This window comes from Malaya genurostris, chromosome 3, assembly GCF_030247185.1.
Source record: "Malaya genurostris strain Urasoe2022 chromosome 3, Malgen_1.1, whole genome shotgun sequence".
NCBI classification, from domain to species: Eukaryota; Metazoa; Arthropoda; class Insecta; order Diptera; family Culicidae; genus Malaya; species Malaya genurostris.
The window spans coordinates 129,811,354-129,838,219 of NC_080572.1; the positions used below are offsets into that span (position 1 = coordinate 129,811,354).

The 26,866-nt window shown below is 37.3% G+C and overlaps 1 protein-coding gene across 8 annotated transcripts in view; it reads left to right on the top strand.

Annotated features, from left to right (window-relative positions):
- LOC131437262 (zinc finger protein OZF-like) overlaps nucleotides 1–26,866 on the top strand; it is a 320,204-nt gene that overhangs the window by 141,390 nt on the left and 151,948 nt on the right. For 7 of the 8 annotated variants that reach the window (XM_058606496.1, XM_058606489.1, XM_058606495.1 and 4 more), the window contains one exon: nucleotides 794–922. The exons of the other annotated variant lie outside the window; for it this stretch is intronic. In XM_058606496.1, the coding sequence (XP_058462479.1) occupies nucleotides 884–922 (39 nt within the window). In that variant the 5' untranslated portion in view covers nucleotides 794–883. The remainder of the gene's footprint in view (nucleotides 1–793; nucleotides 923–26,866) is intronic. 8 annotated transcript variants of the gene reach the window in all.

A 26,866-nucleotide genomic window follows, 5' to 3' on the forward strand; every position in this document is an offset into this window, starting at 1 on the left:
GTGGTTCCAATTCTCCGCTTCTCCAGTCGTAGCTGTGCAAATAAAAGAGCGTGCCGTTTGGCTATTGCGACGGGGTCATTAGCACATTCGTGAGGTCAATGGCATGAACATTTTGAGCACAATTACCTTCTTTACTCTATTTGCACACGATATTCTTGCACGCACTACCAATGGCTATCGAAGCTATCTTTACAATCTAATCGAACGGGAGAGACAAACATTTGGACAAAATTCACGCACGCTTGCGTCACTATCTTACTTTTCACAACTTTGAACCGGACAACAACGCGAGCTTCCAGGTGTGGCGAACTGAGGCGAAATAACTTACGTTGTGAATCTTCAGATTAGGGAAGATAATCTCGTTCGACTTTACCGGAAATACGTAATTTCCCGCTAATCTCTTCGAACAACTTCGGAAACTAATTACCCCACTGACTGTTTCATTCTGTTAACCAAATCTTAGCGTCATCCCTCCCTTTCCATCCTACAATATTCGTTAAGAATTCCCGCGATGTTCGCCTTCAGGAGAGACTCAACGGATTATTCTATTTACCCGACTTAAAGAGGGGAAGTTTATTGGGGCGTTGCGCAAGGATATGCTAACGGTTAATGTTATAACCTCGGGCGCAATCAATGACATGGGTCAACCAAAGACAACGAACTGATTGCTGAATAAGATGGGAACGCTACACTACGTTGGAGAGCATTAATTATTTCGCAATTCAAAATTGGATTGTTACTTCATTGGATTTAATACGGGGTTAGCACTATATCACATTTCCATATTTTTCAGAATCATTCCACCACGGTGAGCCGAACTAAACGACAAACATGCAAAGTTTGCGGAAAAACATTATCTTCTCCTAGCAGCTATTACGTGCACATGAAATTACACTCGGGAACTAAACCATTCGCTTGCACTGTGAGTATTTCTTATAATTTATATATAATTGAAATGAGCATTAAGACTACCCGAATAAATCGGAAACATACCTTTACGTACACAGGAATGGTATTTCGAGGATAAATTAATATTCCGTTCCCTTTTCACTTATTGATTAAAAAACGATAAATCGATGTTTCGGGTGCTCGTGCTCAGGCCCGATATTACAAAATACCAAATACACTGTTAAGTAACGTTAAGCAATTTTGTCGAACAAGTTTTGGCAAGAACGATAAAAGAAATAGTTTGCTTATAATCCATTTTAGCATAACTCTCGCTCAGTGAAACATCCCCACAGTTTGAATACCACACTATATATAGTAGTTAGTAATGCATTTTTTCTCATAATATATTCCACATTTGTGCCATTTTACAGAAATTACAATCCTCAGTAGTTTATTGTATCGGTGAGTAACAAGTATAAAGTTATCCTCGTGAATGATGTAGAGTTCGGACAAAATAAAATTTTTTAGATATTCGACGAACTAATGATTATTAAAGCTAACGTGTAGCTGCAATCCAAAAATCTCGCGGACCCACACGGACCGAAGAATGCGGCCAACATGGATATTCACCAACGCCGTATGGAAGACTGCAATATTCAATTCACCGGCCACCGCCGATGCCGAGGCTGGATCTGCCAAAGTCGACCACTGCGACCCAAATATGACATTACCCAATAATACAACCCTAGTTTCAAGTTAGTCGTTACTGCTTAAGCTCCAAGATAAAAAGGGTATTTTCTAATCTTAATTAACGACTAACTTAAAACTAGAATAGTATTATTATGTAATGTAGTATCGGGGTCGCGGATTCTAGAGAATCAAGCTTTCAGCTGGCGATCTGCAGTGGCCGGTGAATTGAATATGGCATGGCAGTCTTTCAGATGGCGATGATGGCCCGGCGGGTGGCCCGCATGCTGGTCATCGACTGGAGCGGTCTTCCGTGGGCGGTGATGGTGATGTTACAGAAGAGAATGGAACCTGTTTTAATCCACCTAGTGGTGTCTCATATTACTTATAACATCATAAATATTACTGTGTAACTCGCAAAAACAACTGCGCATTGAATATAAATAGGAAAGTTTTTTCGTTCTTAATCTAACAAACTCTACAAATCCTGTTTACCCTGTAGTTCCGGAACCGGAAGTAGTATCCACAACCAATTTAGGAATGCTGTATGAAACTGTAAGACTTTTCCTTTGAACCTATAAGTTTGTGAAAATCGATTTGGCCATCTTGAAGGAAAGTGAGTGAGACCCTTTTGCAGTTTTTAATCACCATTTCCAATTCTTCCGAAACCGGATTCAGATGACCGATATAGCCGAAGTTGGTTTGTTTGCCATAAAAAATATGATCTAAAAATTGAAACAGTTTTGAACCTAGTTAAAAGTAGACTTACTATTTAACGCTCTATTTCGATTAAATCAACTGAACGAAATCTAACAAACGAAGCAAACCTGCGCATCTGTAACTTCTGCATATGTAAGTCAAGCTAAACAGCATGATTTGAAAACTTTGACACTCATCGTCTTGTAACTGTGGTACCGGAAGTCGGATCCGAATGAAATTTCGCAGTAGCTTTAAAGATAATATGAGCTTCAATTCAAATCAAGATTTGTGAAAATCGGTTCAAGAATCGCAGAGAAATCGAGGTGAGTTGTATTTTCTAAGTTTTTCTGTACTACTTCCGGATCTTCCGGAACAGAAAAAGGGGGGACCAGTAGGGCTGAATTAAGCTTTTATACCCACAAACTAACAAGCGTTGCAAACTAGAAGAATTTTTCCAACGGTTGATTGGGATTTGTACCTGTTTTTGATTATCGTTTGTGAAAAAATACTAATGAAATAGATAATTTTCCACTTATCACACTTTAGTTTCGGAACCGGATAAAACCTCCTCATAGTAACAAACAACGAAAAGGAAAACGTTGGAGTCTGATTTTTCATATGTAGAAACTGTGTGCAAATTTTGAACAAAATTGGTGCAGTAGTTTTTGAATGACGATGGACGCGGACTTTCAAAACTTGCTTTCGAGAAAAACGCGTTTAAAGTTTATTGTCTATAAAATCGAAGGAAAGAATTTAGTACTCAAGGGAGCACGTAGGCTCTAACATTCTCAAAAAGCCACATTTTTTTTTCTTTTGTATTTTATTATAATAAAACATTTCCAGAATGTTTTATGACAATTGCAATGGCCTGGTCTGAAATGGATCTTCGGTATGCAAGAGTAATTTTAATAATAATAATGATAATAATAATAATAATAATAATAATAATAATAATAATAATAATAATAATAATAATAATAATAATAATAATAATATTAATAATAATAATAATAATAATAATAATAATAATAATAATAATAATAATAATAATAATAATAATAATAATAATAATAATAATAATAATAATAATAATAATAATAATAATAATAATAATAATAATAATAATAATAATAATAATAATAATAATAATAATAATAATAATAATAATAATAATAATAATAATAATAATAATAATAATAATAATAATAATGATAATAATAATAATAATAATAATAATAATAATAAAAATAATAATAATAATAATAATAATAATAATAATAATAATAGTAATAATAATAATAATAATAATAATAATAATAATAATAATAATAATAATAATAATAATAATAATAATAATGATAATAATAATAATAATAATAATAATAATAATAATAATAATAATAATAATAATAATAACAACAACAACAACAACAACAACAACAACAACAATAATAATAATTATTATTATTATTATTGTTATTATAAAAATAAATCTGTATATATGGCAACCCTTTTTCGCATGGCATATTTTCACACGACCCCATACTAGTATAAAGATGTATTCAACATCATCACTTCCACTTTCGCATTGCCGTTCGTAATTGAATGTGTTAGTGACGGTGCAAATTAATCGTAATTGAATGTGTTAGTGACGGTGCAAATTATTTTAAGTTCCATCTTGATGATTCTTTTGGTAGGAAATATTGAGATCTGACACCGGTTTTCGGTGTCATCGTGCTGACGGTGTCTCGTGCGTTCAGTGTAGCTGCTTTAACTTAAATGACGCTATTTCTCACATCACATTTTATTCTGAACCTGATACTGGCAGCTTTGTACGGACAGTCCCTTTGCCAAAATTCCTTTTCTTGTTCGCAGAACGGGAAGCAGTGAGACGACAGGTCCTCGATGTTGCTCTCGTGTGTCTTGTTTCGGGAACAGTTGCTCAGAAAATGGTAGAAAAAATGAACCATTCAACTTTTATATGGATGCTGGCTGGTGCTGTCATGGGTTAAATCAAACAGGTTTTTCTATAGTGTACTATAGAAAAACTACTATGTTGTTTCAATATTCGTTAAAGTTGAAAATTTTCGATTCTATTGGTAGTAAGATTATACAAATCTTTCTACAGATCACTGAACTATTAGCTTTCAAAATGCTAGAAAGGCAAACGCGCTTTATGAATTATCCTCTTTGATACTCGTTTATACCAAACATTTCAGAAAAGTTTAATTTTGAACTATTTGAGATTATGTCACACAACTGAAAATTTTATCATAAAATTGTGATCATATTTCCGATGACATGTCGCAAGAATTATGTTGATTCATCAGATACAACAGGACATATTCACGATCAAAAACTTATCACTCTCTCAGAGGGTAAATTTTGAAAAGGCGTCCATAGTAAAGTAAGTCATATTCAAGACAATATACTGAACTGTACGTGTTTAAAACCTGACCACATTTCTACGTGTATTTTTCTTTGAGTTTCAAATTTGCACCCTTATATAGAAAATAAAGATGTGTTCCACATCAAAAACGAACAAAAACGTTGGGGTCTAGAAAAACATGTACTTTAAATATACTGCTTTCTCATTTAGGGGTTAGCCAAATTTTGTGCTAGGGCAGATAACCGTTTTTATTATTTTTACGTTTCGTCTTAGATTAATCAGTGCAGAGCAGTTTGAAGTGAACTGCTTAGTGCTAAACTCGGCAGTTCAATTTGAACCGCTAAGCAGACGTAAAGTTTCTGCTATTTACAGAACACTTTTTGTTTTGCAACGGAGTGCAATGTCTTTTCTGACTTGCCGAACGAAAACGTGTTTTCGACTATTTCTGCTACTGCTTTGATTTGTTCACTTCTGATTAATTTGCGCTGCGAAACAGAGGATACCGCAAATTATCCAAATTATAGCGATCAGTATTCATCGTTTATGTATACATACTCTTCAATTTATTCCTTGAGAGCACAATTTTTACATGAACGGGAAAGCAACCTGTTGTTGTAGTAGTTCTATCACAAACATTTCTTCTATTATTTCTTTTTGACACAATTCTTACACACATATGTTAATCATTTTCATGGATAGTATATGTACATACATTTTGTATTCTTGCACGACAAAGCAGAATGAAATATTTTGGTCGTGACTGCGTAAATACAGTGAAACCGGGGCTACCACGTTTGGCATAAAGCCGTTTGGCATAATACCGTTTGGCATAACGACGTTTGGCATAATGGTTATTTGGCATAATGGTTGTTTGGCATAATGGTTATTTGACATAATGGTCATTTGGCATAACAATCATTTGGCATAACAGATGAACATGCTGCTTAATAGAAATTGTTCTAATTTACTGCAATTTTGCAAGGTCTAATGCGGCTATTTTAAATATAAAAAATAATGTAATAAAATATAAAAAAATATGTAATAATGCTATTTCACCTAATATTATCGAACTATTTGGACCAAATATAAAATTCACATATTTCGTTCGAGTTTTCTTTGCACAACATAACTCGATCGAAACGCAAACGAAAATTTACAAATCCAATTATTATTATGACAAATGGCATTATGCCAAATGACCATTATGCCAAAAGACCATTATGCCAAATAACCGTTATGCCAAATAACCATTATGCCAAATAGCGTTATGCCAATCGGTATTATGCCAAATGACCTTATGCCAAACGGGCCGCCCCCAGTGAAACCAATATTAATAGTTTTGTAGCTATCCACAAAAATCATATAGGTTTCGTTGAGTAACATTATCTTTTCTGTCGTTTCGAACCTCGGCAACAAATTTATTTGTTCCTTGCATAGGTCAGCTGATATGATTATCATCAAAAAAATTCCATAATTGATTGTTTTGTACTCCCTTAACATTCAGTAAAAACCATTCAAGCGAAGAGGTTGTATTTCGATTATACTGCTCGTGAGTTAACGGCTGCATGTAGTTAAAACTGCTGGTGCTAGTAGCCAAGGCAATATTCGGGACGTTTCCCGACTGGTAAGCCAGCAACGAAGGCTATCCCGTTCATACGCACAGAGGTGTAGAGACACAGAGGTGCGAGCGTTTAGAAGCGACGAGTCACAAAGGTGCCATCGCATAAAGGTACGAAGGGGTGCAAAGGCACAGAGGTGCTAAAGCAACCCAGTGCTGATCTATCAGGTACCAGAATTTGTACGCTGCGTAAGATCGAAAGAGACGACATATATCGCGAGGTGCTACACTGCAAGCATCACATTTGCTCACCACCAAGAGCAATAGCACTGTACCTGGGATCAGGTAGAGGCAGCACACCACATACATAAGTTTTTATTTTGATATTATCAATTTACAAAAAAATAGTTAATATAATGGATAATCTCGTAGAAGATCATCCGAATCCGATTCCGGATACTAGTAAGATCTTAAATACTCCAAGGACTAAACATTATCCAGAATACCACTGGGCCATGGATAGTCTATTTTCGAAAAAAAGAAAAGGTATTAAATTTGATGCAAATTACAAAGGAATTGACATCACATTTTCAAAAGTTGAAGAAATCTCTAAAGTTAATTGAGATAAAATTCGAGTTGTTGTTACCGACTTGAAACAGGAAAACGATATTGTAACCTGTAAATTATTTGCTGTTGAATACACTAAGGTCTCTTTTTACACGGGGGTTACGTACCGTGTTAAAAAAATCCGTGCAAAAAAACCGCGTGGAAAATTTGACGAAATAATTCCAAAAACCGTAGATTTGATTATTTGTTTGTTTTGTTTTGGATAAAATGTAACTTTTGATAATTTGAAGGGGAATAAAGCTTATTTTTTAACCCCCAAATTTATGCAAGGTGCACATAACTGTGAAAATGTAACTGTTATTTCACAATAGAAACAGAAATCTAAAAAACAGCCTGAGGTTACGAGAAGGGTCCAGTCATACTTGATTAAACACATTGGATGACAAATTAAAATTAGAACACTTAGGAAACGCATTGTACGATAAGCAAATTATTCTAAACAGCTCTAAATGACTCTCTAAATGTATAAAGCATTCAGCTTTCGAAAGAACGATAATACGTACAATTAGAACCCATAAGTACTTTCACTACAAAAAAAGATTTGAGAGTAAGTTCTTTTCAATTCCGAGGTTGCGATGTATAATAAACACTAACGATCTTAACAGTCATTCTCAACTAAACTGATTCGGAAGACATGGGTATTGGATGAAGATCTATGCACGCAGCGACAAAATCAAAGACGAAAAAATTTATAGAGATGAATATGGATCAAATTAGAAAAGGTTTTACAATGTGTCAAAATCATAATACTATTAGAGCTATATCTTTCAAATGGGTATAAAAAACTGTACTGCTCGATATGATGAAGAGTTGAAGTAAATTTGACTAGTTCTTCAACGCTACGAAATTCTCGATGATATCAATGATGATGCTGACATCATACACCACAACTGAGCGGAAGAGACATGTAATTTACGAAAGGGATTCAAGATCTGAAGACTGATTAATCATTTTATGGAACGACGGTCAATAATCTCGTGAATTGTCGAGTGAATGATTTTAGTTAACTTTCAAACTTTAAATTAACTCTTAAAATCGTTTCCTTACAGACAACCTGTTCCCTTTTTTTAATTTTTTCTCAAAATTAAATGACAGTGCATTTTTAACTCTCATCAGAAACCGTGTTAATTGCGAAAACCGTGTAAATAAAAACCGTGTTAATTCCGGAATCCGTGCAAAAAAAGCCGTGTATAAAAAAACCGTGCGAAAATAAACCGTGTAAAAAGAGACCTTAGTGTATAAAGTTTACATTCCATCAAAGGAGGTAGAAATTCACGGTGTTGTGACTGCAGCAAGTCTGACAGCCGATGATTTACTTAAAAATGAAGTTGGTCGTTTTAAAAACTCCATGCTTGAGGAAGTTGAGATACTCGAGTGCAAGCAATTGTACTCAGCATCTATTGTCGATGATATTAAGTCTTATCGTCCCTCAGATTCGTTTCGAGTAACATTTGCCGGATCTGCGTTGCCTAGCCATGTCTATATTGTTAAAATTCGTCTTCCTGTTCGGCTTTTCGTACCGCATGTTATAAATTGCACGAACTGTAAAAAGTTCGGACATAGAGCTACTTATTGTAGTAATAAATCTAAATGTATAAAATGTCAAGGGCCTCATAAGGATAATCTTTGCGATAAATACATTGAAAAATGTGTTTATCGTGGAGAGAGTGCTCATTTAAGTTGCGTAAAGATACAATTAAGCTTCCTTTAAAAGCACGGTCTAAGCGTACATATGTAAAAATGCTTAAAACGATTATTGATGTCCCACCATTGGAAACCGATTTTTCAAATCTTGCGGAGTCAGAGGAATCTGACTCTGACGGAAATAGTGAAGATACCTCGTTTGTCACTCCTCAAGGGTCTGTTAAGAGGAGATTAACAAACCATAAAATTCTGAAAAAGACACCTATAATTATACCTTCAAAAAAAGATCCCCGTGTTAAATCAAAAAAGCCAAATTTAAAACCAAAAACTGTGCCTCCTGGTTTGTCAAATTCACAAACCAATCCAGGAACTAGCACAATAATCCAGTGGGCTCTGTTTCACAGCCACCATCAGGATTACTGAAGTTTTCGGAAATTGTAGAATAGATTTTCGCAGCATTCAATATTTCTGAACCTCTAAAGACCATCATAACGGCATTCCTTCCAATAGCTAGAACTTTTTTGAAGCAGTTATCAGTTCAATGGCCAGCGCTCTCAGGTTTTGTATCATGTGATAGATAATTTATCATCCGCCACAAATGATTTAATCACTGTCCTGCAGTGGAATTGTCGAAGAATCATGCCAAAACTTTATTCATTTAAAGTTTTGTTGCATAGTCAAAAATGTGATGTATTTGCTTTGTTCAAAACACGGCTTACATCAAACATATTCTCAAATTTTAATGACTTTAACATTATACGTCTCGATAGAGACTCTCCGTATTGTGGAGTGCTTTTAGGAATTAAGAAATGTTATTCCTGTTATAGATTGAACATTCCTTCGACTTCTAGTATAGAAGTTTTTCGGTATATATTCCTCCAAGAGCTCAAGTTGGACAGCGACAGCTTAATGAAATTGTCGAAGCCCTTCCTGCTCCACGTTTGATTTTAGGAGATTTAAATTCGCACGGAATGATGTGGGGTTCCGTTTACAATGATAGCAGATTATCTTTAATATATAATATATGCGACAATTTTAGCACGACGGTACTAAATATGGGTAGCATGACACGGATCCGAAGACCACCTGCACGTCCAAGTGCATTCGATTTATCTCTTTGCTCGACTTTAATTCGACTAGATTGCACCTGGAAAGTATTTACACGGTAGTGATCATTTACCAATCATCATCTCAATTAGCAGTAACAAAAGCATTGCTAATTCAGTTAATATTCTATATGATTTGACAAAAAATGTTACATGTACTAAATACCAAAAAGGTGTCTCAAGTACTTTGAACTCAATGGAAGAGCTTTCCTCATTTGAAGAATATGATTTCTTCGTTTGTTCGATTCTGGAGGCCGCAGAACAAGCACAAACCAAACGACTTCTTAGTCTATCGTCTAACAGAATGCTCAGATGTTAAACACGCGAAACAAAATGCTTCCAAGACGTGTTTTAATCGAGGAGGAGGAACTATCAAGAATTTTGAAAAATTCTTGATTTTTGAAACCAAGTACAAGAGCATACTTCGGGCCAAGAAATGCAGCTATTTTAGACATTTTGTCGATGGTTTGTCAAGAGAAACCTCAATGAGCATTCTTTGGAATACAGCCAGACGAATGAGGAATCGTAACGTAACGAAATGAAAGTGAGGAATACTCGAACCGATGGATATTTGATATTGCGAGGAAAGTTTGTGCAGATTCTGTTTCAGCGCATAGCATTATTAGGGAGTCTTCTCCAAATAATAGTTCCATTGATAGCCCCTTTTCAATGATGGAATTTTCCATAGCACTCATGTCTTGTAACAATAACGCTCCTGGGTTGGACAGAATTAAATTCAACTTGGTGAAGAATCTGCCCGACCTTGCAAAACGACGTTTGTTGGAATTGTTCAACAAGTTTCTTGAGCAAAATATTGTCCCACCTGACTAGAGGCAAGTGAAAGTTATCGCCATTTAAAAGCTGGGGAAACCAGCTTCCAATCACAACTCATATAGACCAATTGCAATATTGTCCTGCATCAGAAAATTGTTCGAAAAAATTATTCTTCGACGTCTCGACACTTGGGTCGAGACGAACGGTTTGTTGTCAGATACTCAGTTTGGCTTAAATAAAGAAGAAATAAAGGGACGAACGATTGCCTTACTTTACTCTCGTCTGACAACCAAATTGCCTTCGCTTAAAAACAACAAATGGCATCTGTATTTTTAGGCATTAAAGGAGCATTTGATTCAGTTTCCATCGATGTTCTTTCAGACAAGCTCCATCAACATGGACTTCAAGCGATTATAAATAATTATTTGCACAACCTTTGTTATAGAAATGCATGTATTTCTCACATGGCGATTTGCAACATTCAGAATTAGCTACATGGGTCTCCCGCAAAGCTCATGCCTCAGTCCGCTCCTCTATAATTTTTACGTGAATGACATTGACAGCTGTCTAGTAACCCCATGTACCTTAAGACAATTGCAGATGATGGCATGGTTTCAGTTACTAGACCCAAAGCTATTGACCTTCAAAAACCCTTGCAAGGTACCTTAGATAACTTGTCCGTTTGGGCTGTTCATCTGGGTATCGAATTCTCTGCGGAGAAAACAGACCTGGTCGTCTTTTCAAGAAAGCATGATCCCGCACACCTTTAGCTTCATATGATGGGGAGAATGATCCAACATTTTTTGGCTTTCAAATACTTCGGGGTGTGGTTTGATTCCAAATGCTCGTAGGGAGGAGGACACATTAGGTGTCTGATAACAAAATGCCAACAAAGAGTAAATTTTCTTCGTACAATGACAGGATCTTGGTGGAGTGCTCATCCGGAAGATCCAATAAAATTGGATCAGACAACGATACTTTCAGTGATGGAATATGGATGCGTTTGCTTTCGTTCCGCTGAAAACTCTCATATTATCATACTTGAGCGAATTCTGTATCGTTGTTTGCGAATTGCATGCATTCGACACATACAATTAGTATTGAAGTTCTGGCGGGAGTTCTTCCATTAAAAGATCGTTTTTGAAAGCTTTCATCGTGACTGCTTATTAGCTGTTAGGTACTGAATCCCCGGGTTATTAATAACTTCGAAAGGCTAGTTGAGCTTCAATCTCAAATAAGATTCATGACAGTATATTTTAACCATATGTCACAGGAAATCGACCCTTCAAGATATATTCATATCCCTGACTCATAAAGGTCCCAAAAATATTTTCAAGTAAGTTCAGATATATTGACTCTGAGGAAATATTTGACACGGACGGATCACGAATTGAAGAGGCTACTGGGTTTGGTACGTTCAATAATAATGTTTCGGTTTCATTTAGGCTTCAAGAACCTGTATCTGTTTATATAGCAGAGTTAGCAGCAGTTCATTATAGTTTGAGTGTAATCGTCACATTATCTTTAAACCATTGTTTTCTCTTCACAGATAGTCTGAGTGCAATTGAAGCCATTCACCCAAACGCTGCTGGCAAAAATAAACCGGGCAAAATAAAACAGTGCCTCATAAAGGTCCCAAAAATATTTTCAAGTAAATTCAGATATATTGACTCTGAGGAAATATTTGACACGGACGGATCACGAATTGAAGAGGCTACTGGGTTTGGTACGTTCAATAATAATGTTTCGGTTTCATTTAGGCTTCAAGAACCTGCATCTGTTTATATAGCAGAGTTAGCAGCAGTTCATTATAGTTTGAGTGTAATCGTCACATTATCTCCAAACCATTATTTTCTCTTCACAGATAGTCTGAGCGCAATTGAAGCCATTCGCTCAAACGCTGCTGGTAAAAATAAACCGGGCAAAATAAAACAGTGCCTGAACGACATATTCAATAATAATTATTAAATCACAATAGTTTGGGTCCCGACTCATTGCTCCATTCCAGGCAATGAAAGAACCGATAGTTTAGCCAAACGGGGTGCTATTGAGGGTGAAATTTATGAGAGACCTGAGACGTATCTGTATTATAACGTTTGGTACACTTTCAGAAAAATAGTGATTTTGTGAGAGTGTAATGACGTGACATAGTGGAATTCAACGGTACAACAACAGTACTATTAGTGATCATTCTTGACGACATGGGACGAAAGTTATTAAGATTAAACTTCGGATTGTTCATCTTTGAACAGCACTTGATAAAGTCCAACTTTGATTTATTCGATTGATATATAATAATTTTACTAGAACTACTCTTCACAATTGTTGTTACTAGACTGCTTGAAGGCCTGAGTTTTATAGTAGTATTTATTGATTATGACTTTCATTGGTTTAGTTTTCGATAGAATTACACTGAAAAAAATTAAAGAGTTGTATGCAAGACACGACTGAGCACAATTACATTAAAAATGAATCCATTAGAAGGTTCCCATAATAACAACAAAAATAATGACGTTGGTGGATGCTAGGGATGATGCTCGGAAGGAAAGAAATCGATACCTAGGGTATCGGGATACCGAAATTTTGGGTATCGATGCAAGGTATCAAAAGGCAATAAAGTATCGATACCTGTAAGCATCAATTGATACTTGAGCGGTAATCATTTCAAAATAAAATAAAATTGTCGACAGTGGCGTTATTTTATGATGTACAGAAAGGTGTTTCCATTCAGTAAAAAAACAGAATTGTGACAATCTCAATGTGATTATCAACTGACGTGAATAAAAATTAGCGATACTGAACATCAAATGCAGTAATTTCCTTTTTGTCAAGAAATATTGCAGATGAATCACTCGTTATTACATCGAAACAACGTATTAAGTAGATTACGTCAGCTTGACTGAATACTTAAACGATTCTGATAGGAAATTATGCATCTTTTCGTGTAATATTACATAATCATTTCTGCACATCACTATTCACTACGGATATGCAACGATTACGATATATTATCACAACAATCTTGGTGTCATGTTTAAAAGTAACAAGCCGGAATTTTTGTGTCGATATTCGACAATAGATGAAACACGGATTCATAATTTTACTCCGGAATCAAAACGATCCTCATCTGAGTGGACAGCAACTGGTAAACCTCGTCCAAAGCAGAACAATCGGCTTAAAAGGTTAAGGCCACTTTTGTGGTATGTAATATATGGTGTAATATTTATCGACTATCTTGAGAAACTAACTACCAGTGAATATTGTATAGCGCTATTGAGGCGTTTGAAGGCTGAAATTGCAAAGAGACGACCACATATGGCAAAGAAAAAGGCGGGTGGGTAATGTCAGAGACATAACTGGATGTCGTGAATACGAAAACAAATGACATGTTCCTTAACACTTCCGAATATCAATTAGTTGATCAATTGTATGAATTATGCAAGCATTCCCCTTTTCCTCATTTTTCGCAAAAACAAAGGAGGCTTCACTTGATCTCGATTAGTGTGAATTTCACACAGCGAAAAGTGCAAAAATCTAACCAAACTGTTCTACATTTGCACTAAACTGAGGATATTTTCTTTCGATTTGCGAACAACACATCCTAATAGTTCTTCCGAAAACTTTTAGAGCCATTAGAATGGCTGATTTTTTATAATGCTTTCCAACGTTGCTTTTTCATCCATCGAAATGACTGGCAGCTGTGAGGTAATCGCTCTTGTCGGAAGCGAAACTAGCTTTGCAAACGGCACAAAATACATCTGTTCGCATTGGCGATAGAATCCAAACTGATTAGATTTTTGTTAGGAGCTTTCTTTTACGTGATTTCGTTTGTAGCTTTTCCACTAATGGGCGGTTCTAACGTCTATAAAAATAGTCGCATACAGAATATTAATGTCGATTATTTTATTTCGCATTTGCATAATTTATTGAAAGAAACTATCAATATGATGTAGAAATTCTTTTCTAGCATTTAGAAGGGTCAAATTGTGTAGTTCTCTACGAACTCTGGAACATTTTTCGCAAAAACACAGAAGGTTTCACTTGATCTCGATTACTGTGAATTTTACACAGCGAAAAGTGCAAAAATCTAACCAAACTGTTCTAGATTTCAGGAATCAGAACAGATTGGTTCAAATGGCACGTTCCCCTTGATATTTGGAGATTTGTGCCTTGCCATCAATTTGCTTTTAGCATCATTTTCCCGATATATAAGAGGGAAGGATTGAAACGAAATGGACTAGGAGGATGGGAAAAATTGACGACACAAAAACACATAAAAGCAGAAGTAAATTCTGCACCCCTAAGGGACACCAAACAATCTGCTGAGGATCACATTTAGTGGAAGCAGAAGCAAATTCTGAACCTCTACTAGGTCCCGAACAGTCTGCTATTAATAAAACCTTCAACCCCCGAGAGGATTTAGAGATCTTACAAAAGCGACACCATTCTGCATTCCCGGAAGAATGCAGAACGATTCGCAGTATGTACGAGCAGAAGTAAATTCGGTACCCCCTAAAGGATGCCAAACAATCTGCTAAACCCTATTTAAGGTGAATACAGAAGGGATTCATTCCAGGAAGAACGATGAACCCTTCTGACTATAGCTCCTTACCACATTGGGTGAGAAACGAGAGAATATCCTTCAATTTTAGCTCTGCATACACAGACTCAGCCATGTATGGAGAACCAAAAACCCGGATACGTAGCTGCGTCAATGAGGGACAGTTACATATCAGATGATATGAAGTACCATAATCGCATTCACACAAATCACACGAATAATACTCAGCACGTTGAATAGTAGCCATGTGATAATTGAGTTCGCAATGTCCAGTCAGAGCTCTGACCAGAATACTGCAATGATGCTTGGAGAAATGCAGTAGACACTTTGACATTTTCAGATTTAAATCTGGTAGATATGCTTTTGTCTGAGCGCAAGTTTGCAAGTTGCGCCAGTAGCTGGCATGTTTGGATGCAGCCCAAGAACGAATCTTGTGCTTCATCCAACTAGTTGAAAGTGGTAAAGCTGGTTCAGAACCAACTTAATCATTTGTTGCACCAGCTCTAGCCAACTCATCAGCCCATTCATTTCCAGTAATACCAGAATGGCCGGGTACCCATAAGAAGTAAACAGCATTTGAAATGCTGAGGTCTTCAATTTGAGTTCGACATGCGATCACTAGATTTGACCGTGAGTCATTCGAACTGAGTGCTTTTAAGGCTGCCTGACTGTCGGAACAAAAATAAATTCGTTTACCACAGATCCTCTGCTGAAGTGCCGATTGTACTCCACACAGAATTGCGTAGATTTCTGCTTGGAACACAGTACAGTATCTGTTCCAGCCTCATTTCACGACAGTAGACACCAGCACCAGCACGACCATTCAACAGAGAACCGTCCGTATAACAAACTATGTGTTCATCAAGTTGTCGTTCCAGACAACCATTCCTCACGAAGAGGATAGCTCACATTGAATGTTTTGAAAGGAAAACTGCATGTGAGAGTTAGGTCACTAGGAGCGAGTAAATACTCATCCCACGTAACCATTTGAGACCACAAGCGAGTGTGGCTAGTAGCATAATCTAATGGGTTACTGTTCCAAAGCCCTGTAACCTTAAGACGGTATGCACAAGATAATGCTTCTTGTTTTAGGAACACATGTAGTGGTTTAATGCACAGTAGCGCCTCTAGAGCAGCAGTAGGAGTTGTCGTGAATGCTCCTGTCATCGCCATTAGGACCATCCTTTGGAGATGATTTAGCTTTGACTGAACTGTCGCGACTTCTCCTTTCTGCCACCATACAAGACACCCATATGCTAAAATTGGTCTAACAATAGTTGTGTAGATCCAATGAATATATCTGGGTTTGAGTCCCCATGATTTTCCAAAAGCTCGTCTGCATTGGCCGAAAGCCATGCAAGCTCTTTTAATCCTGAAGTCAATGTGAGCAGACCAATTCAGTTTTGAGTCAAGAATAACCCCGACGTATTTAACTTGATCGACCACAGTGACCTCTGAACCAAAGAACTGCATCGGACGAGCTCCTGTGATTATCCTACGATGAGTGAAAAGCACCATTGATGTTTTGCCAGGATTTACAGATAATCAAACCTGACAACACCATTGTTCAACAGATCGCAGGGCTTGTTGCATTAAATCAAAGAGAGTGTTAATGCTTATACCGGTCATCAATATATGATAATCGTCGGCAAAACCATAAGTCGGAAATCCAAGGTTATTAAGTTTCCTTAACAAACCATCAGCGACTAGGTTCCATAAAAGTGGGAATAGTACACCACCTTGAGGACACCCACAGCTTTCTAATCTCTGCTTGCCGAAGCGATGAACAAAGAAGTCGATTGCTAAGCATTGCGTGTATCCAATTTGTGATACTTGAAGGTATGCCATGACCACGGGCTACTTCCAGAATTGAAATGAAAGACACGTTATCAAAGGCACCTTCAATATCTAGGAAAACTCCCAAGCAAGATTGCTTTTGTGAGAAAGCTTTTTCAATGTTGTACACAACATCATGTAACAGGGTTGTAGTGGACTTTCCACGCTGGTAAGCATGTTGCATTCCATGTAGCGGATGCACGCCCAGACTAACATTCCTGATATAGTGATCGACTATGCGTTCCACTGTTTTAAGAAGAAATGAGCTAAGACTGATAGGCCTGAAACTCTTCGCTTCCTCATAAGTGTCGCGACCGCCTTTGGGAATAAATTTGACAATTATTTCCTGCCAGGCTCTTGGAATATATCCTGTCGCAAGACTAAAAGTAAGTATTTTCTTCAAAACATGTTTGAAAAGTTCATACCCTTTCTGCAGTAATACTGGGAAAACTCCATCCTTTCCAGGAGACTTGTACGGAGCAAAACTCTCAACTGCCCATTTGACCGATTCAATCGTCACAACGCTTCGAGCAAGGGCCCAAGAATCGTAACTACCTGAAAAAGTCTCGGGAAGAGCTGTCGGTGATGGATCCATACAACCTGGAAAGTGAGTGTTAAAAAGATAGTGAAGTACATCACCTTCATCAGACAAGTGTTCACCATCTGAAGTTCTTAAGAAACTGACATTAAAGTCCTTAGACTTCGAAAGTAACTTATTTAATCTGCTAGCCTCGTTGAGACTAGAGACATTTGTGCAGAGGCTTTTCCAACCACTTCGCTCAGACGATCGAAGAGCATTTTTGTAAGCCCTTCGAGCCGACACGAATGCCTCCGACCAATCTCTGCGTCGGTGGTTCCAAGCTCTTCTGCATAGTTTCCTTAGTCTAGCAAGTTCAGCATTCCACCAAGGAGTTCCTCTAGTAGCTCGCACAATCCGAAGTGGACAAGCCTCTTCATATGCTGCAACTATGAGTGAGTTTGTCTCGTCGACAACATTTTCCAAATCAATTGGGGTTTCAATTGTTGGTTGGTACCCGTAAAATCTGGTCGCCAAGCCCTCTTCATAGAGGTCCCAGTTTGTAGATTTGGGATTGCGATATGTGATAATATCAAATTTAACGTTTAAATGATCAAAGAAGATGTACTTATGATCAGACAACGAAGGTTCGAGCTCATCGGAGACGAGCCAATTCACCAACTCATGCGCAATTCTATCAGAGCAGAGAGTTACGTCCAAAACCTCCTCTCTTCCAGATCTCGCAAAAGGTGGACGGTTTCCTGCATTGACTATGTGCAGGTTTGTACTGCTCACAAATTCCATCATATCAGAGCCTCTCGAATTTATATCTGTGCTGCCCCAAATGATATGGTGAGCATTTATGTCACTGCCGATTACAAGCGGTAAATCACTCTTGCAGCAGTATGATACAACCTTTTTGAAGTCATCGCTTCGAAGGTTGGTTATGCGGTAAATATGCCGAACAATAGACATATTTCCTGTCTATGCCATCAATAGTCATACCAACTGTGACAGCACAAATATCCCGAGTTGTGAGCTCCGATATGAGAGAAACATCGAGAGCACTATTTGCAAGTATGCATGCTCGAGACATTTCACGTGGATTAGTCATACCGGTCTTGTTGAAGGCAACAAAGACTGGGTTTAACAATTCTCCAACGTAGAAGTTTCCCTTTTGGACATATGGTTCTTGAACCAAAGCTATAGAAGCTCTACCTTCTTGCAGAAGTCTGGATAGATTCATAGTTGCTGTACGTTTATGCTGAAGATTGATTTGTGCCACTCTAACCATTATCAATTAGAGTAACGAACATTCCACCTCCAGCACTTATCGTATAACAACTAGAAGAAACCAAATATATTGGCTTATAATCGCCTATAGCGAACCATGTAAGGATGTTTTTAAATGCTTTAATCATTTAAATCCCACGAGTTGCGAAGAAAGAAGTCGTCCACTGTGCCAGAGCTTCGCTTAACACAGTAAGGGAAATCTCCAAGATATTCCGTTCACGACTGCATTGTTTAACCTCCTGCAGCCATTCAGCCATCGGCACGGAAATACACCTTGACTTAGGAGTTCCTATTTTTGTGGCCTTTTACGACATGGAACAGGAAACCAGTGGATCGATTCTTGGTAAAAAATAATTCCGCCGGGTGCCACACGGCTTACTTGTTTGGTGGACTTATACCACCGGTACAGGTGGACCGTAGCGTTATTCTTAGCCAGTTGGGAAACCGCTACCGACACTACACGGCTATCTAGGCTGCTCAGAGAGGGAAGTTGACATTGATGGTCAACTTCCATGGATGGCCGAGCAGCCAAACACAGAAGGTTTCACTTGATCTCGATTACTGTGAATTTTACACAGCGAAAAGTGCAAAAAACTAACCAAACTGTTCTAGATTTGCACTAAACTGAGGATATTTTCTTTCGATTTGCGAACAACAAATCCTAATAGTTCTTCAGAAAACTTTTAGAGCCATTAGATCGGCTAATTTTTTATAATGCTCTCCAACGTTGCTTTTTCATCCATCGAAATGACTGGCAGCTGTGACGTAATCGCTCTTGTCGGAAGCGAAACTAGCTGTGCAGACGGCACAAAACACATCTGCTCGCAGTGGCGATAGAATCCAAACTGATTCAATTTTTGTTAAGAGATTTCTTTTTATGTGATTTCGTTTGTAGCTTTTTCACTAATGGGCGGTCCTAACGGCTATAAAAATAGCCGCATACAGAATTTTGATGTCGATTATTTTATTTCGGTTTTGCATAATTTATTGAAAAAAACTATCAATATGCTGTAGGGATTCATTTCCAGCATTCAGAAGGGTCAAATTGCGTAATTCGATACGATATTAAACTCGGAACATTTTTCGCAAAAAAAGGCTTCACTTGATCTCGATTACTGTGAATTTCACACAGCGAAAAGTGCACAAATCTAACCAAATTGTTCTTGATTTGCACTAAACTGAGGATAATTACCTGCGATTTGCGAACAACAAATCCTAATAGTTCTTTAGAAAAATTTTAGAGCCATTAGAACGGCTGATATTGTGTAATGCTCTCCACCGTTGTTTTTTCACCAATGCTAATGACTGGCAGCTGTGATGTAATCGCTCTTGTCGAAAGCGAAACTAGCTGTGCAGACGACACAAAACACATCTGCTCGCAGTGGCGATAGAATCCAAACTGATTCAATTTTTGTTAAGAGATTTCTTTTTATGTGATTTCGTTTGTAGCTTTTTCACTAATGGGCGGTCCTAACGGCTATAAAAATAGCCGCATACAGAATTTTGATGTCGATTATTTTATTTCGGTTTTGCATAATTTATTGGAAAAAACTATCAATATGCTGTAGGGATTCATTTCCAGCATTCAGAAGGGTCAAATTGCGTAATTCTATACGATATTAAACTCGGAACATTTTTCGCAAAAAAAGGCTTCACTTGATCTCGATTACTGTGAATTTCACACAGCGAAAAGTGCACAAATCTAACCAAATTGTTCTTGATTTGCACTAAACTGAGGATAATTACCTGCGATTTGCGAACAACAAATCCTAATAGTTCTTTAGAAAAATTTTAGAGCCATTAGAACGGCTGATATTGTGTAATGCTCTCCACCGTTGTTTTTTCACCAATGCTAATGACTGGCAGCTGTGACGTAATCGCTCTTGTCGAAAGCGAAACTAGCTGTGCAGACGACACAAAACACATCTGCTCGCAGTGGCGATAGAATCCAAACTGATTCAATTTTTGTTAAGAGATTTCCATTTATGTGATTTCGTTTGTAGCTTTTTCACTAATGGGCGGTCCTAACGCCTATAAAAATAGCCGCATATAGAATTTTAATGTCGATTATTTCATTTCGGATTTGCATAATTTATTGAAAGAAACTATCAATATGCTGTAGGGATTCGTTTCTAGCATTCAGAAGGACCAAATTGAGGTCCTTCTGAATGCTAGAACTCACTACGATATTCACCACTTTTCGGAACATTTTTTATGAACGATTTGTTGTACAGCAGCAGATATTTTCTTCTCTTCCTCAGAACGCGTTCTGATTGGCTGGTGTTGACATGGGTCAAATGAGATAGGTTTTTCAATAGTGTACTATTGAAATACTTCAATGCTTTTGCTATACACGTTTAAGTTGAAGAATTTCGATTCTATTGGTAGTTAGATTATATAAATCCTTCCACAGATCACTGAGCTATGAGCTTTCAAAATACGAGAAAGGCAAACTCGCCATATGAATTATCCTCTTTGATACTCGTTTATACCAAACATTTCAGAAAAGTTTAATTTTGAACGATTTGAGATTATGTCACACAACTGAAAATTTTATCATAAAATTGTGATCATATGTCCGATGGCATGTAGCAAAAATTATGTTGATTCGTTAGATACAACAAGAGATATTCACGATCAAAAACTTATCACTCTCTTAGAGAGAAAATTTTGAAAAGGCACCCCATAGAAAAGTAAGTCGTATTCACGACAAAAAATTTGTTTCCTCTAGACAACGCACCGTGTCACAAGTCAATCAAAATAATGACAAAACTATATAAATTGAACTTCGAATTACCCTTACATCCACCGTATTCGCCAGATTTTTCTCCCAGCGACTACTCGCTGTTCGCAGACCTGAACAAAATGCTCACCGGAAAGAAATTTCTTACGAATGAAGAGGTTATTGCTGAAACTGAGGCCTATTTTGAGGCAAAAGATAAATCGTTCTACAAAAGTGGTATTGAAATGTTAGAGCGGCGCTGAAATGATTGCGTTGCCCTTGATGAAGATTACGTTGTTGAATAAAATTCATTTTAAACTCTCTTCGTTAGGTCCGGGACTTTTTAGCCCATGTGTTATGAACTATATGTGCTAGTTTTGTTGATGGTTTTTTTTCATTGCACTCTCTTTTAGCGCACCTGTGGGACAGAGCGAGTTGGTCGAGAACGAATTTAAGCGACGGCTAGTCCACGTCATACCAATACATTGAAGCTTTGTTAAAGCCGAAAAAAAATGCTCCATTGGGACAGAGTTGCCGTTTTAAAATCTGTGTTTCAACTTTAAAAATCTTTGTTGCATATTCTCGATCATAATCTGTGAAAATCTGTGGAAATCATTTAGAAAATAGGTCATTTTTATGAAATAGTCATAAAAATCTGTAGTCATCTGTGAATCTGTGTGGCAAAATAGATAAAAAACATTCACATTCACATTCATCGAATGCATCATAACTGGTGATGATGTGTGGATCTATGAATATGACGTCGAAACCGCACAACAATCGACCGAATGGCGCTTCGAAGGCGAGCCGTTGTTCTAAATTTTCATCTATTATAAAAATCGCCACACGAAAATTTTTCAACTTCTTTGTATAGACGCCAAACAAAAACTAATCTTACGATATGCGTCAAAATTTGACAGAATGTGTATAATAGTGTTGCCAACGTTGGGAGAATAAAAGTTTACCGATTGGACAAGCGCGGGAATTTTAAAATTAAAATTCCGGTTCTTTTTTGATCATAAGGTTCATGTATACACACACATATATACACACAAACATTGCTCAGCTCGACGAACTTATTTATAAATATGCTCGCAATATGCAACAAATGGATATTTTTTCGTTTGCCTCAATCTTAGATATAGTATTTTAAAAATAACCTGTTTTGCCTTTATCATATAGAAAGGCTATGTAATCGCTGTGAAAACCGAACCGACTTTACAACCGAGGCCCGGAGTGCCATTCGACTCAGTTCCTCGTGACAATAAAATGTCTGCCTGTCCGACAAATAATGTTACTCAATTTGCTCACCCCTGAACCAATTTGCACAAATTCAGATTCAATCGGACGTGAATTCGTGTTTTCCCAATCGTGCGGTGAATTGGTTTATTCCGTTATCAAGGTCATTTCGTGTTATATTGTCTGCATCAGTGCGGTCGAGTGATAATTCGAATTAATCCGTCCTCAAGGTCGATTGTGAGCTTGTGTAAAGAAGCACTGTGTGTGGTACCGTTAGCCGCTGGGCGCTGCTGCTATATTGTTTACAAATAAATTAGACAGAGTATAGTGAAAAAACGTGTAAGGTTGTATTGTACAGTGCAGCGAAAGATGCAAAAAAGTGATCTTCCCTTAAGGAGGTTTTCTGCACTTCATTGAAAGGAATATTCACCGATTTCCTAGGACCGTGCCTTGACGGTCATGTGTGAAGAGAGACATGCGGATAACTCCTGCGGGGGAGACATTGAGAAGTGTCTCTACTGTAAGGATGGGCCGCATGACCTCTCTGATTATCCCGTGTACAAATTGCGTAATGATAAAATGAAGCGTTCACTCAAGCTACATTCCAAGTGCTCATTTGCGGAAATGTTGAAATGTGCTACGCCACCATCCTTACGCTTACCTGTCAACTGACGAGAACGAATATGATGACCCCCTCGAAGGTACATCTTCTTCTGTCCCTGGTAGCTCATCAATCAGGAAGAGGAGAAATATATTCTCTCATTAGCTCCCTAGTAAGGGTTCGAAGATGTTTTTAGAGTGGGTTAATAAAACTACATCAACAGGAAGTGGTGGCAAACAACTGGAGAAAAGAGCTTCAGGTCTTGGAAAATTAAATTCCAATTTAATTGCAAAAATTTCCACCACTTCCTGGGATTTCAAAACCCCCGAAAGTCCCTAAAAATCTATCAGAAAATTTACCAGTTAGTGGGTTTGTTAAATTTTCTGATGTCGTGGACTGGATCATGACTTCCCTTAATATTTTAGAACCTCTTATAAGCCTATTAATGGTTTTCATTCCTACAGTTAGTTGACTGCAAAATGGCCCCTTCTTTAAGTGATCGTATTCTTCGATGACTAAGTCACCCACAGAGGTCAGGGATACAATCACTGTTATTCAGTGGAATTGCAGAAGTATCATTCCAAAAATAGATCCTTTCAAGCTATTAGTAAACGATCTAAAATGTGACGCACCATCACTGCCCACGGAAGACCGCTCCAGTCGAAGACCAGCATGCGGGCCATCCGCTGAGCCTTCGTAGCCTGGGGGTGTTTCCCGCGGACCCACACGGACCCAAGGATTCTGCCAACATAGATATTTACCAACGCCATCTGGAAGGCTCTCATGTTATATTCAATTCATCGGCCACTACCGATCGCCAGCTGAAAGCTCTCGAGAACCCGCAACCCCGATACTACATTACATAATGATACTATTCTGATTTTAAGTTGGACGATAATTAAGATCAGAAAATACCCTTGGCATCTCAGAGCTTAAGCAGTGTGCCTTGAAATTATATTATATTATTGAATAAAAAAAAGTATTGTGGTTTCATAAACTGCGACTTCCGGTTCCGGAATTACAGGGTGATATACACAAAAAAAGGAAAACATAGTCACACACGTTTCTCAGAGATGGCTGAATCGCTTTTCACAAACTTAAACTCAAATAAAAGGTCTTATGGCCACACACAATTTTCCTGAATTTCATCCGGATCCGACTTCTGGTTCAATAACTTCAGGGAAATATGGGCAAATTTATAGAAAATGAGCACTCAAATTTCTCGGAAATTTCCTCATCGATTTTCACAAACTAAATAGGAAATAAAAGGTCTAAATTCTTTAAAAAGTCACCTAGAAGTTGATCCAGATTCGACTTCCGGTTCCGGTATTACAGTGCGATTAGTGAAAATTTTCAATTTCATGAGTATGTTTTCACAAGCGATGGCGAAACGAGGTGCACATTCTCATAAAACTTACTGCTAAATCTAGTAGATCTTATCCGTGAGTGAATATATAAAACTACTTTGGGACTACTAACTTCCGGTTTCCGCTTTCGAAAGCAGCGATAATAGTGAAGAAAAGCTCCAAAAACTTATGTCACTTAGATTTATCAGCAGCGGTTGAACCGAACGAATCATGATTCAAACTAAATCTCCCGCTGTCTTTAAATATACTGAGCAATTTCATTCAGATCCGATTTCCAGTTCCGGAATTATAGGGCGATGTGTGTCAAAACATTTAAATTATCATTTATTTTTTTATGACGATGCTTGCAGCGTGCTTTGTTCAATTTCGTATAACGTGCAGGGTTGCCACATTTAAATCTCTATTTTTCAGGTGAAAAAATGTAGATTTGTAAATCTTTTAATCAATTTGTACTTACTTTTTTTGTCGTGAATACGACTTACTTTACTATGGGGTGCCTTTTCATAGTTTACCCTCTGAGAGAGTGATAAGTTTTTGATCGTGAATATCTATTGTTGTATCTGATGAATCAACATAATTCTTGCGACATGCCATCGGAAATATGATCACAATTTTATGATAAAATTTTCAGTTTTGTGACATAGTCTCTAATAATTCAAAATTAACCTTTTCTGAAATGTTTGGTATAAACGAGTATCAAAGAGGATAATTCATATGGCGCGTTTGCCTTTCTCGTATTTTTAAAGCTCATAGCTCAGTGATCTGTGAAAGGATTTATATAATCTAACTACCAATAGAATCGAAATTTTTCAATTTAAACGTGTATAGCAAAAGCATTGAAGTATTTCAATAGTACACTATTGAAAAACCTGTCTCATTTGCTCCATGTCAACACCAGCCAATCAGAACGCGTTCTAAGGAAGAGAACAAAATATCTGCTGCTGTACAACAAATCGTCCGGGAAAAATGTTCCGAAAAGTGGTGAATATCGCAGTGAGTTCCTCAATTTGGTCCTTGTGAATGCTGGAAACGAATCCCTACAGCATATTGATAGTTTCTTTCAATAAATTATGCAAATCCGAAATGAAATAATCGACAATAAAATTCTGTATGCGGCTATTTTTATAGCCGTTAGGACCGCCCATTAGTGAAAAAGCTACAAACGAAATCAGGTAGAAACAAGCCTCTCAACAAAACTTGAATCAGTTTGGATTCTATCGCCACTGCGAGCAGATGTGTTTTGTGTCGTCTGCACGCTTTCGACAAGAGTGATTACGTCACAGCTGCCAGTCATTAGCATTGGGAAAAAAACAACGGTGGAGAGCATTGCACAATATCAGCCGTTCTAATGGCTCTAAAAGTTTTCTAAAGAACTATAAGGATTTGTTGTTCGCAAATCGTAGGGAAATATCCTCAGTTTACGGCAAATCAAGAACAGTTTGCTTAGATTTGTGCACTTTTCGCTGTGTGAAATTCACAGTAATCGAGATCAAGTGAAGCCTTTTTTTGCGAAAAATGTTCCAGAGTTTAATGTCGTAGAGAATTACGCAATTTGACTCTTCTGAATGCTGGAAACGAATCCCTACAGCATATTGATAGTTTCTTTCAATAAAATATGCAAATCCGAAATGAAATAATCGACATTAAAATTCTGTATGCGACTATTTTTATAGCCGCTCATTAGTGAAAAAGCTACAAACGAAATCAGGTAGAAACAAGCCTCTCAACAAAAATTGAATCAGTTTGGATTCTATCGCCACTGCGAGCAGATGTGTTTTGTGTCGTCTGCACAGCTAGTTTCGCTTTCGACAAGAGCGATTACGTCACAGCTGCCAGTCATTAGCATTGGGAAAATACAACGGTGGAGAGCATTACACAAGATCAGCCGTTCTAATGGCTCTAAAAGTTTTCGGAAGAACTATTAGGATTTGTTGTTTGCAAATCGTAGGGAAATATCCTCAGTTTACTGCAAATCAAGAACAGTTTGCTTAGATTTGTGCACTTTTCGATGTGTGAAATTCACAGTAATCGAGATCAAGTGAAGCTTTCTTTGTTTTTGCGAAAAATGTGAAAAAGGGGAATGCGTGCATAATTCATACAATTGATATTCGGAAGTGTTAAGAAACATGTCAGTTGTTTTCGTATTCACGACATCCAGTTATGTCTCTGACATTACCCACCCGCCTTTTTTATTCAAGAATATAATGTTTAAGGCACACTGCTTAAGCTCTAAGATGCCAAGGGCTTTTACTAATTTTATTTAACGACTAACTTAAAATTAGGGTGGTAGCATTGAGTAATGTCATATTTGGGTCGCAGTGGTTGACTTCAGCAGTGGCCGGTGAATTTAATATTCCA